Raw genomic sequence first — 12,017 nt, 5'->3', positions numbered from 1 at the left:
GTGATTTTTAGTTGAAAAATAGCGTTTATTTCAATTCACAGGCTACCTTAGTAATTTAATCAAGAGAAGTGAGATTTTGGGTCAGAGTGGACTAGTTTTAGTTAATTTACACTTTGGAAAAGTTGGTATGTGGTTCTCAGTTTAAATTGACTATTGTAATTGCCATTTACCGTATTCGTATTTTCCTACTTCGGTTAACGGCACTAGTAAAATAAATGTCTACCTCACCGGCCGCTGTTTACTAAAGTAAGATATGGAAAGCAACAGTGAAACAAAAATGAAGTAAAACTATCTGACTTTAGCAACTATGCTTGTATTACTAGCAAGATTTCCCAGAATAGAAGTTGTAATCTTTCATTTACCTGCAAACAATTTCCCGTTGAACGTTTTTAACAGCTGCAGCTCTGTTCGCTCGTACGTGTGTTTCGTTGTGATGTGTCACCCTGCTAAACATGAAAAAAGCTGCTCTATATCGCTGTTAGTTAACACCCTCAATTTTTCATTATTGCTCTGAAATGACCCAGTCGAGAAGACGTTATGATAATATTTTTGGTTGTTTCGACACAATGTTATGTTTTTACCATGTTTAACCAATGAAGAAACAATATAATCAAGATAAATCAAAGTTACCAATTGTGCTTACTGATGTCACGATATTAGACAGCAACTAGTGACAGTTTATGGAATTCAACACCAATCTGAACGTATATATGTAATCGAGCTTACATAGGCAGTTAAATTACAAACAATTTGACCGGAAGTGACTGCTAAGAAAATGTCTGTAATCAGACAAGAATAATTCAGCATGAACAATGCAATTTTCTGGTTGTGAAAAGTGTGCACAACCTTGGAGACTCATAATTGATACACCAGAAATCACAATCAACTACGTGCTGCAACTTTATGACTTGATGGTGTGTATGACTTGTTCATGTACAAGTTATAACCGTTTAATGCAGTAACTTTTCCAAATTCGGTAATCGGCTACCGGTGAAAAAGACGCTGCCTTTAACGAATCCTGAGATTTGAAAATCCTATTTTACATAATGTAGGCTAGTATGTATGTTGTAATTTTTGTTTCTCACTTATGTTTTTCTCTTTCCTGCAAGAACGAACAACATACGCATGCATGTGTATACGTATATATGTTTTTTTGTTTACCAATTCAACATAATTAACTTACACATATTCTTAAGCTGTGCTTGTTGTTGCAAGCAGATAAATCAGAACGAAAAAGCTTGAAGCGACCTTATGTTGATTAATTATATCAACGAAACACTAAAAGGCTAAAATTGAAAACAGTGTTTCCGAGGTAGGCCTATTTTCTTCATTTCAACCTTTCAGTGAGATCCCAAAATCAGTCTTTAAATTTCACTTGCTGCAATCATTCAAATTACAGTAGCTATCTGGAGGTTACCATTCACCAAGCCTTCTTCCATTTCGTCTTTCTTGGTAACGTTATGCGCGCAATACCATTTGTTTTGCAACCTCGTGCAAAATAACTTCAACATTTAAGCTTAGCCCAATGATTTAACTTGTTTCATTTAATAAGTATTAAACCACTGTTTGATTTGATAAACAAAAATACTTTTCCTTTTCAAATCTAGTGTCATCTGGGAGAAATGTGAAATCCTATTATGACATCTCAATGGAACCTAACAGTGGTTATTACTTATTTTTATTACCATAAATCTGTAGGATTAGGGTAGCGACTTTTGGAAATCATTCAGAAGGCGAAAGGTTTCTTCAGCGTGTTGGAAAAAAGCTTTTACTTGCCTATCTCACTATAGAGGTGGTGTTGTAACCATAAGAGTGCGTGCTATTGTTGGATAGCACCCTGCTATTGCTTGTTACCCTGCGACTGGTAAGCTGCTGTTGCTAAGGTAACACCAGGCTGCTGTTCATGAGAGGTAATCAAGAGAGCACTCAAAGCCTGCTGTTCCTTCCGTCACGAACAGCAGCCTAGTGTTTCGTTTCCAACAGCAGCCTGTTAATTACTCAGCAATAAGCAATTATACGGTGCTATTTGTAAAGTGCAGGCTGCTGTAAAACTTTTTCTGATTACCACCTTGCTTATTTCATTTACTAATTAGTAATTAGCAACTACATGACGTCAACAATAGCTAGGCGCTATTACTATCAGCAGCCACGTAACATCACCAATTGCAGGAAGCTACTCAAAATCAGCACCACGCTGCAATTGGTGACGTCAGGAGAAAATTTTAGCACGTGCTCAGTTAAAACTGTTATTGGGACCATAGGTTCAAAATCACCAAAGCATAACACAAGAAAGTCTCTTTCGCCTTATAAATGGTATGCAAATAGTTCTACCATTACCAGTCCGTAGAGCCGTAGGGCTGTGTAAACAATGAAGAACCAAGTATCTTACAAACAGACGCAAAAAGAAACTGAACTGACTAGAAAGTGGAATTTATGTCAAACATTACCACAAGCTTACCTCAAAGTGAACGCTAATTACAGTATATTTCGTGTTTTGGGAGGAAATTTTTCCAAAAGTTGATTCCGTTGGACAGGGGTTGTCAGGTTATGTGAAATCACATTAGGATTGATAACAAATGTAATGCTGTTAATTAATTTGCAAAGCGCTTTGGCTTTGGGATAGGTAAAACTATATAACGGTAATAATGTAATATACCGGTTATGTCACCGTATGTACGGTAGGCTACCATGTTAGGAGAAAGGATACCCAAATTGCTTGTTGTTTTATTCGGGTGAAATATTGTAGCACTGGGTCGTGCCACCATAGTAGGCTAGGCTAAGCCTCAATGGCGTTTGAGGGAAGAAAAATGGCCACCCTCCGTCCTCCAGGGTGCGATGAAGGTCAATTTGGCGTAGATTATGAATACGCCAAATTCGGCGTAACTCCGTAGAATCCACCGTGGCCACTCCTACTCTACCTGTCACTGGTTTGTTAGTGCTGTTGGCCCAGCATAGCGACAACTTTAACTTGTCATTTCTTGAGCCCGAAGTTTGGAATCCTACCTTATAGTGTATTCCTAGGTGTACAATATATGTTTTCGAGTTATGAGTGAAAATGTTTTTGACCACTAGATAGCGTTAAATCAAGGAGTAACAAACTGACTGCAATATCTCGAGATCCTCTCATTTTATTTGGATAATTTTTTAATCTTCCCCCATGTTAATGAGCTACAACCTCTACTTTTGAGATAAAAATTTTTGACCCTCTAATTTTCAAACGACAATAAAACATTGATAGGAAACATTTTTGTAAGAAATTTATGATTATTTTGTTACACTCACGAGTTTTCACACAATAATCATTGCAAACAAGTATAGTCAATTTTTGTGTAACTAAAAGTCTTATCATTTAACTTTACCTTTGCAAAACAATTTCTTTTTTGCATTTGCAATTTTCAGTATTTTATAGCTGATCTTTGTATATGATGTAACGAATACTGCATCTTCAACACATTTGAAAAGTTACTTTAAAATATCTTGCTGCTTATATGCTATCGCTTGCTCTCATTAACAATTTATAATATCTTGGCTATCTGACAGTTTCGACTCTTAAACAATATACAAGCTATATTGGGTAAGAAATTCATCAGGTTTTTATTTTGGAAATGAACAAATTGTTTACATTTGGTAATTGTTGGCAATTTAATTGTGTACAATTGTTGAAATTGAAAGGCGTAAGTTTGTCCAAAAGATGTAGTTGCAGAAGTTTCAAGGACAGAAAGCATAAAAATGTTTATAAAACACCTGTCTTTTCTCTGAAGCCAGAAGAAAAAGCGCCAAGGCCTACAAGGATGCATTTAAGAGTTGAAACTGTCATAGTGTCAGGTAGCCAAAGTGTTGTAAACTGTTATCGAAAGCAAGCGATAGCATATCAGCAACAAGTTATTTTAGATCAACTTTTCACTATATAAAGAAGAGCTACAAAATAATGAAAGCTGCAAATACACGAAGGAAGCTGTTTCGTTTCGTAAAGGCAAAATTAAATAACAAGACTCGCTGTGTTGTAACAGACTACACTTAGAACTAAAAAAATTGACTGCACTATTTGCAATGAATATTGTATGAAAAGCTATGAATGTAACAACATATTGTCTGTGGCACAATTTTTATCTAATTTTCCCCTTTCTAAACAAAAAATATTCCAAAAAAATTTTGCATCGTAACTCATTTTCATATGGATAAGTAAAAAACCCACTATTGAAAATATGTGGGTACATCAAAAATTTATCAAAATACAATAAGCGGGTCTTGAGCTATTGCAGTTAGTTTGTTGCTCCTTGATTTGAAGCCACTTAGAGGTCAAAAACGTTTTTGTCCATAACTCGAAAGCCAATAATCCAATTTTTGTCAAATTTTCAATTTAGAAAATTGAATAGAATTATTTAAGCAAATAAAAAATAGGTAGATTCCAAAAGTTTAAATTTTCCTATTATAATGAAATGACCTGGCGGTGGAATTCCGCCAGTCATCGTAAATTATTATCATTTCTTAACTTTGCTAAACAGATGCTGGTGAAATAGTCACTTTGTAGACTTCTTGTTAAGTTTTATCTTCCACTCGTCCAGGTTGCTACAACGATTTTACCACATAATTCAGTATTTATAATTTGACATATTACAAGACAATTTCCTGAATTGAATCGTGTTTTCGGAAACAAACAAAGCAATCAGGGTTCTCTGTGATTGCTAATTTTCAGTTGATCCTCTTCAGCAAGTGTTTACCCAGATGGAATCAGAGTATGTACTGTATTATTTTTAAAAAAGTTTGTTATACTGGTTTAATGAAAATGATTATATATAGATCTATGAATAACTAGCAGACAGAGTTGCATGTGCAATCCTATCAATTTTTAACATTCTGCAGTAGCATGCTCTGCTAATTAATTTTATAATGACTCGAGTTTGACTTTCAAACGACTTCACTTATCTTCAAGTCTGTTGTTTGGAATGACTTCATTTAACTCACCTTATGGCCAGATTACTAAATTTGTAGTTGGGAAAGAGCATCTTCCGAATGCATTTTTTCTTCTCGTGAGCGCACTTCTGACTTCCACAGATGCAGTGTAACATTTGAACAAATCCATTTGATATTGATTTATTTCAAACAGATTTGCGATTGGACAAAAAGAAAATATTGAAAACGTTCAGTTTTTCACATATAATTGGGTCAAATTATGCTCAGGATACTTTCTGGCAATCAAGTTCTCAATATTGGTATTCCACACACATTCTGCCCACCTTACAAAATGCATAGAATTTGTATTTTTTTTAAAGGTTACATTTCTCTGAAAGAAAGTAGTCTATTTAGTATTCATACAGTATGCTTGCTTGTTGCATTATATGTGTCATTTCTTTGCATTTTACAGGAAGGCGTAAACTTTTATGGCGTATGGTTATAGAATGTTAAAAAATAAAAATTGGAATATATACAAAATACCCTTAGATTTAATTTTATACAAAATATCCTTAGTTATTTTCATGCAAATAAGTAGCATTCTGCAAAGATTATCAGAGATTGGTATTCTTGCGAAGTTAAAAATAAGAACACATTGCATTGCAAAAAAAATTATGATTGAGATTATTGCAAGTATTAAATGAGTGTTGTATAAGGCCTTCATACGTTTTTGCATAACTTTACACTTGTACCGCTTTGTGCTAAGTATCACCATGTAGATATAAAATTGATCATTATACAAAGTTTGAAGTGAAATGTCCTGTAATTTCTCATCAATTGTTTTGGTAATTACATTGGTATTGGCCAAATTTAACCTTTAGTTGGGACTATTTTGCAACTTTTTGAATTTAGTTATGCCCCTTTCAGCTTACTGGTTTGATATAGTTGCTTCATTTTACAATCAGTTTTGGCTAACTGCAAGTGTGGTTAATCGAATTCTACCAAGCATATATAATTAAATACCAATTAATGGTTGTTGCATAATTGCCGATTGTGTGTTGTCCATTGATGCCGAGTGAAGGCGGTGTGGAGACACACTACTATAATGGTTTATTGGCCTGGAGCTAAAGTAAACAAAGCTTACAAACTTGAGTAGCTCAGGTCATACCATGGAAGTATATACACACCCACCATAAGTTAAGTGTTGTCCACTCTGAAATATTTTGTCTGAGGAACTGCCGACTATCATTGAACTGCCTTTATTTTGCTTAGTCTATGATACCAAAACAACATAAAGGGTGTAAAATAACGTTCAAAGAGTCAAGAAAGTTGTACAAACTGTTCAGTAACACGATTGTGCATATATATTTATATATATGAAGTTATGCATTTTGTGTATCATGCAGTGTTCATTGATCCAACACAAATTCCGAAAAGAGTGTAAATGTTTATATTCAAAGTGTTGCTATTATGCATGTCAAAATGCATAGGTGCTGTATTATGCATTATAAGTTTTTTTACTCCATGCAATTACCATTACACAATCAACTAAAATAATTAATTAATCAGTTGCTGGTGCAGTGGACATGTGCCAGAAGTTACGTTGAAAATACTAAATTTAGATGTAAAGCTGCATTGCTAATTTACATATACTGATTTGATATTGTGTTCCTAGGATATACGTAGTAGTATTATCTTGTTGATGTGATGCAATAAAATTTTAATTTGTCTACTAGTAGATAAAGACAGAATTAAACAACTTTTACAATGCTGTCATGAATTTTGTTCTTTTTAAATCCTGGTTTACGAAAAGGCTATGCTGATGTCTGCTGGCATTTCATAGAAAATTAGAAGCTTGTTTCTTGCATTTATCTGCGTTAAAATAATTTTCTAATGCTGACTTTGGAATGAAATTTGCTACATCATGGTATTTCTGCCTTTCGGTTCTGTAGTTTTGTAAGAAGCACATTACTTACAGACAAAAGCACACAGATAAGTTGAAAAAAAGGTGCTCAAAAGAGAAAGAAAAAAATGAATTCTCTAAGACGAACACAGGATATGGTTTAGTGACAGACAGGAAATTGCATGCTTCTGATTTTTCAGCGAAGCAGAAGCTTGTTGGCATATCAATGATGGATCGTTGTTGTGAAAATGCAATACTATTGTGAATGTAATTAAAGCATACTAGTACTAGTGAAATAAAAACCGAAAAGAAATGGCAGCCAGGTGTTGTTAAATTTATTTTTTTTATAACTTCGTTGTGTCGTGTTTCTGTTCTTGGCTAATGTAGACTCGCTGTAGATAGAAAGGAACATCATTTATGTGTATACAGTATGATATATGCAAATATATACGCTGATACACAATAATCCACCTAGCTGGTTATGCCTCAACTCCAGTTCCTTGACTGAAACTTAGAATTAGCTAGTTGAGACCACCAAAAATTAATTGTTACAGAACTGGTATATAGAGTTAATAGTAATATTTTTTTATAAATTTGAGTTTTCAAGTTTTATTTTACTTCAACATGTTTCATAAGGATAATACAGTATCCTTCACATTCACAGGAAAAACATGGAAGATATGAGCCAGAAAGAAAAAGAAAAGTTTGCCAAGGAGAATCACTCTGAAATTGAGAGAAGGCGACGTAACAAAATGACTGCATACATCACCGAACTCTCTGATATGGTCCCTACCTGCAGTGCATTGGCCAGGTGATTGTACATCATTTCAGTTGTTTTCCCTACATTTTAAAAAGCAAATCTTATTTAACAGAATTCTGAATACATTGTTTGTTTCTGGTGTTGATTTTGTGAATGTATGTATATTTATTTATTTATACTGCTCTAATCATTTTTACCACTGCTTGGGACATGCCCTAAGGGTGATTTTTGAGTGTGTCAAGCCCGATTATTACACGTCCTTGAAATAAAATTACAAACTCACTTCAATTAACCCGTTCATTATTAACATTATTATTACATGGAAACAATTATTACAGAAGTGATTTTTATTTATATCACTATTGAAAAATGTAATGACTGGTTTTTATCCTTGTTTTTCTGTTGATTAATGTATCCTATTCATATCAGTTCCTGAATTTTATTCTCAAAAGCTGAGAAGCTAACAATGTTTAAAACGTCAAAAAAGAACATGATACATGAAAAACTCTATAGGTTTTGTTCTTTTTTATTTTATTTAGTTTTTATATAAAATTTTACTGTTGCAACAGAAATTTAGTTTTAACTTCGAATTTGATTCCAAAAATTTTTTCTGCAGAAAACCAGACAAACTGACTATACTTCGTATGGCGGTGTCCCACATGAAGCAGTTACGAGGAGCCATGGCTGGAGGGGTCGAGAACAACTATAAACCGTCATTTCTTACTGATCAGGTTCATATGAATTGCATTTTTTACACAATTAACTTTTTATATTGTAAACATGCAAGCTAAAAGGTTCAGTTTTTTCATTTTTTTGTGCTGCAATAACAGGAACTGAAGCACCTTGTGCTGGAGGCTGCAGATGGATTTCTGTTTGTGACAGATTGTGAAACGAGTCAAGTTGTGTATGTCTCAGACACTGTTACACCTGTGTTGAGTCAGGTATGTTCATTTTATAGATCTCTTTACGGAAGTGGAAGTATCAGGCGAGTCACAGATAAGTTTCTCTGATTCACCTGCAGTGTTTTATTTATCTCTGGATTTCTTAATCACAGGCTCATTCTGACTGGAACGGGCATTTGCTTTACGAGCTCGTTCATCCGGACGATGTCGGAAAAGTACGAGAACAACTCAGCATTTCTGATTCACAAAATGCAGGTATATATACATATTAATTTATATGAGGTTGAGTTTAACTTTTTATTTTAACAACTTTGTGCAGATATAAATGGATTCAATAAACTATTGTTAATACTATCCCCTTTTAGGTTTTAATGAACAATTCTGCCTCTTAGGTCGTATTTTGGACTTGAAGACCGGTACTGTGAAGAAAGAAGGCCAGCAGAGTTCAGTGCGAATGTGCATGGGTTCTCGGCGTGCTTTCATTTGCAGAATGAAATGTGGCAAAGTGCAAGTTAACAACATGTCCTCTCCTCGCCATCTTAGAGCGTAAGAATTATCTTCAAAACATTAGGCGACGTTCAAATACAGTTAATATGCATGAATCAGGGTGCGAAAGGGCCCAAAGTTAGTTCCGTAACTGCAGCTTACGACGGAAGTTTTAGTTCAATGGAAAAAAATGTTAAATTTCAATTAAATATTTCAGCAGCGCATTGGGTCAGTATGAAGATGGCAAAGACATGCATGCTGTTATGCATGTTACTGGCTTCATCCGAGCCTGGCCGCCAGCTGGTTATGGTCCAGATGCTCAAGCTGAAACCATGGATGATGTTGCACTGGGTGCGACTGCTGGAAATTACTGCCTTGTAGCAGTAGCTCGGCTGCAGGTATCTATCTATACATCTGATTATGGTATGATAAAAGTCAACGTGACAAGGTACTGTCTTTTGGAATTTTTATGAGTTTCTTATGAAATAAATTTTTAGTAGAAAGAATGAACCAATTTTGACTGCCTGTTTATTACATGTCGGATTGAACTGTTTAATTAGTAATCCTTGTTGAATTGTTCATGTCTTATCGGTTTTTACATTTTTGGATGATTTTCAACTTATTTGGATTTCTATTGTCTTTTTACACCCTTTACATATGTCTCTGTTTATTAATGGCTGATTTGTTATATGCTTTTTGTTTCTATGTGTGTTCTGCAACTTAGATTCCAAAATGTCAAAAAATCCTACCTCTGCTTGGCCATTTCAGATCCAGGAATGTTTAGATTAACTCATAATCAAAGCACTTCCTAAATTGCTGCTATTAATTATGCTAAACTATATTGCCTTCTCCAGATAACTAGCCATCCAAATTTCGGTGAACTGAACACCTCTCAGGATGCGACTGAATTTGTCTCCCGACATGGCAGTGATGGGACTTTTACTTTTGTCGACATGAGGGTGACTGGAGTGTTGGGATATCAGCCACAGGTCTGCTCTCGTCAAAAGTCTGAGATAGCTATGGATTTTAAGCTGATTATGTAACAATTTCAATTGTTCGATTACAGGACTTGCTTAAAAAACTACCATCGGACTTCTACCATCCTGATGACATTGAACATATGAAGGAAAGCTTCAAACAAGTTATGCTGCTTAAAGGCCAGGCAAGTATTTTAGGACCTTTTATTATTGACCAGTTTTACAAGCAGTCAATTGAACGAAATATTAACAATCTCAAGTCAGTTTTGCTCAAATTTATAAAAAAAAATTTAACTTGCTGCTTCTCAAGATTATGACGTGTGCATGATTTCACAGGTATTGACGATGATGTATCGTTTTCGATCGCAATCCGGTGAGTATATCTGGTTGAGAACAAGTTCTTTCGCCTTTCAAAATCCTTACAACAACGAAGTGGAATATGTCATATGCACCAACACTCTTGTCAAGTGAGAGTCAAACATTAAGTGCATAACACCCAGTTCATATCAGTTCAAGACTTTGCTGTTATTATGAATAGGATCTAATATAATGTGACAGTAACCTGACACTTTCGCCAGAGTGCAACCTAATATTGATGACAAGTTTAACTCTGTTGTTCATGCAGGCAACCTGGCAGTGAGCAGACTATGGATACCGCAGGTGCAGCTATACCTGAGCAAAAGGCAGTCCCTGTTTACAGTCAGCCGGCTGAACAATCACCGCATGTTGCCCAACAGCACACGCCTCAGTACCCAGCAATGCAAGGCATGGTTGTGTTTAATAGTTTCGAACTTGTTTTAAAATGTTTATGGCCACTTACCTTTTACAGTGAAATCTCCTCAGCAAGAAATGTCTTATTCACCACAGCAACCCGTAAGTGGTGAATATAAGCTTTGGTGCTGTATGTGCGCACCTTTGTGTGTTTCTTATTTTCTTGTTTTGTTTTCAGTTCATACCTGCCACTCAGCAAGGCTGGACACACGCCACAGCCCAACAAACCACACCTACTCAGTACCAGCAATCTCCAGTGGAATCTTTTTCTTCCAACATGCGTAAGTATCCAGTTGTTGCGTTTAACGTACCGTGAAAAAGGTTATTCCCCATGTAGTGTGTATCTCGTATCCCTGGTGTCTAATATAGCATATATGTTCCTAGCTTCCCAACACAGTACTACTGGGTATGCGCCTGGCACCTATCAGCCCTCATCTGGAATGTCTTGGTCTCCGCACAGTGCCACTCACCCTATGAGAGAAGCTTACCAAGCCCAGGTTTGAAATTGTGACGTCATTGATGATTTTGCTGCTGTATATTTCTTTCCAATTGCTCCATCAGTATGACGCAGTTCTGTTTTAGGACCCCATGGTACCGGGCATGATGGAAGGTGGAAACCCGGCGTACACGCGGTCAGATTACGAGGCTATGAACCTGTTTCCGTCCTACACGCAGTCTTAAACATACAAGTATAAATCTCTCTTGCAGTATTTCTTTTCCTTTCATTCTGCTCGTGCCATCTTATCATGCAGCTGCGAATTTCTATTTTTTACGTGTAGAAGCTGCTTTTAATTGTTGAACAAGCGGCTTTAATAGTCATCACTAATATTTTCGTCTCCAATTGTTTGCACGAACATGTGGTTTCAATTTTTGTACATAGTTTATGGAGAGTGGAGTATGTGTTGTGGAGTCCATTATACTGCATTTTCATAGTTTTATCTTGATTTTTTTCACCGTTCCCATGTATAATTTAGAACTAGATTCTTGTTTCGTTTCTGTTATTGGTTTGTACCTTATTGCGCTTTTGTTCCATCACATGTGTATTACTGAATCTTACCGCTCTGTACCTTGTAAAAACCGAAATGGCGATAACATATGGTGATCTGCATAATTGAGTCGTTTTACGTTACCTGCATAAAACTGCCTTTTTACAAAATCTAAGGTAATTTTAATGCCAAATCAAACTGTATAAAATTTGTGTTACAAAATAACTCGAACTGGAACGATAACTAAATATGGTGTCTTTCTCTTGAACTAAGCATTTCAGAAAGTTCCTCTGAAGCTGTAGAAAGATAAAAACATAGTCGTTATCGTGATATCTTGAA

At 35.5% G+C, this 12,017-nt stretch overlaps 2 protein-coding genes across 5 annotated transcripts in view; one reads left to right on the top strand and one right to left on the bottom strand.

Moving 5' to 3' along the window:
* Positions 1-4,547: 4,547 nt before the first annotated feature.
* On the top strand, positions 4,548-12,008 carry LOC143446898 (aryl hydrocarbon receptor nuclear translocator 2-like). Of its 3 annotated transcripts, none has more exons than XM_076946754.1 (15): positions 4,548-4,736; positions 7,461-7,607; positions 8,173-8,287; positions 8,387-8,497; positions 8,611-8,713; positions 8,851-9,004; positions 9,162-9,342; positions 9,799-9,933; positions 10,011-10,106; positions 10,258-10,388; positions 10,547-10,686; positions 10,751-10,794; positions 10,871-10,973; positions 11,077-11,189; positions 11,275-12,008. In XM_076946754.1, the coding sequence occupies exons 1-15, from the start codon at positions 4,726-4,728 to the stop codon at positions 11,371-11,373; spliced, it is 1,683 nt and encodes a 560-aa protein (XP_076802869.1). In that variant the 5' UTR covers positions 4,548-4,725; the 3' UTR covers positions 11,374-12,008. The 3 variants fall into 3 exon arrangements, with proteins under 3 accessions (XP_076802869.1, XP_076802870.1, XP_076802871.1); XM_076946755.1 differs by lacking the exon at positions 4,548-4,736 and adding an exon at positions 6,933-7,119; XM_076946756.1 differs by lacking the exon at positions 4,548-4,736 and adding an exon at positions 7,143-7,355.
* LOC143446897 (uncharacterized) overlaps positions 11,837-12,017 on the bottom strand; it is a 43,116-nt gene continuing 42,935 nt past the window's right edge. For both annotated transcript variants that reach the window (XM_076946752.1, XM_076946753.1), the window contains one exon: positions 11,837-11,974. In XM_076946752.1, coding sequence (XP_076802867.1) covers positions 11,922-11,974 — 53 coding nt within the window. In that variant the 3' untranslated portion in view covers positions 11,837-11,921. The remainder of the gene's footprint in view (positions 11,975-12,017) is intronic.

This window comes from Clavelina lepadiformis, chromosome 2 (assembly GCF_947623445.1).
Source record: "Clavelina lepadiformis chromosome 2, kaClaLepa1.1, whole genome shotgun sequence".
Classification (NCBI taxonomy): Eukaryota; Metazoa; Chordata; class Ascidiacea; order Aplousobranchia; family Clavelinidae; genus Clavelina; species Clavelina lepadiformis.
The sequence above is the reverse complement of the archived record's forward strand: the minus strand, read 5'-3'. Positions and strand labels throughout refer to the sequence as shown.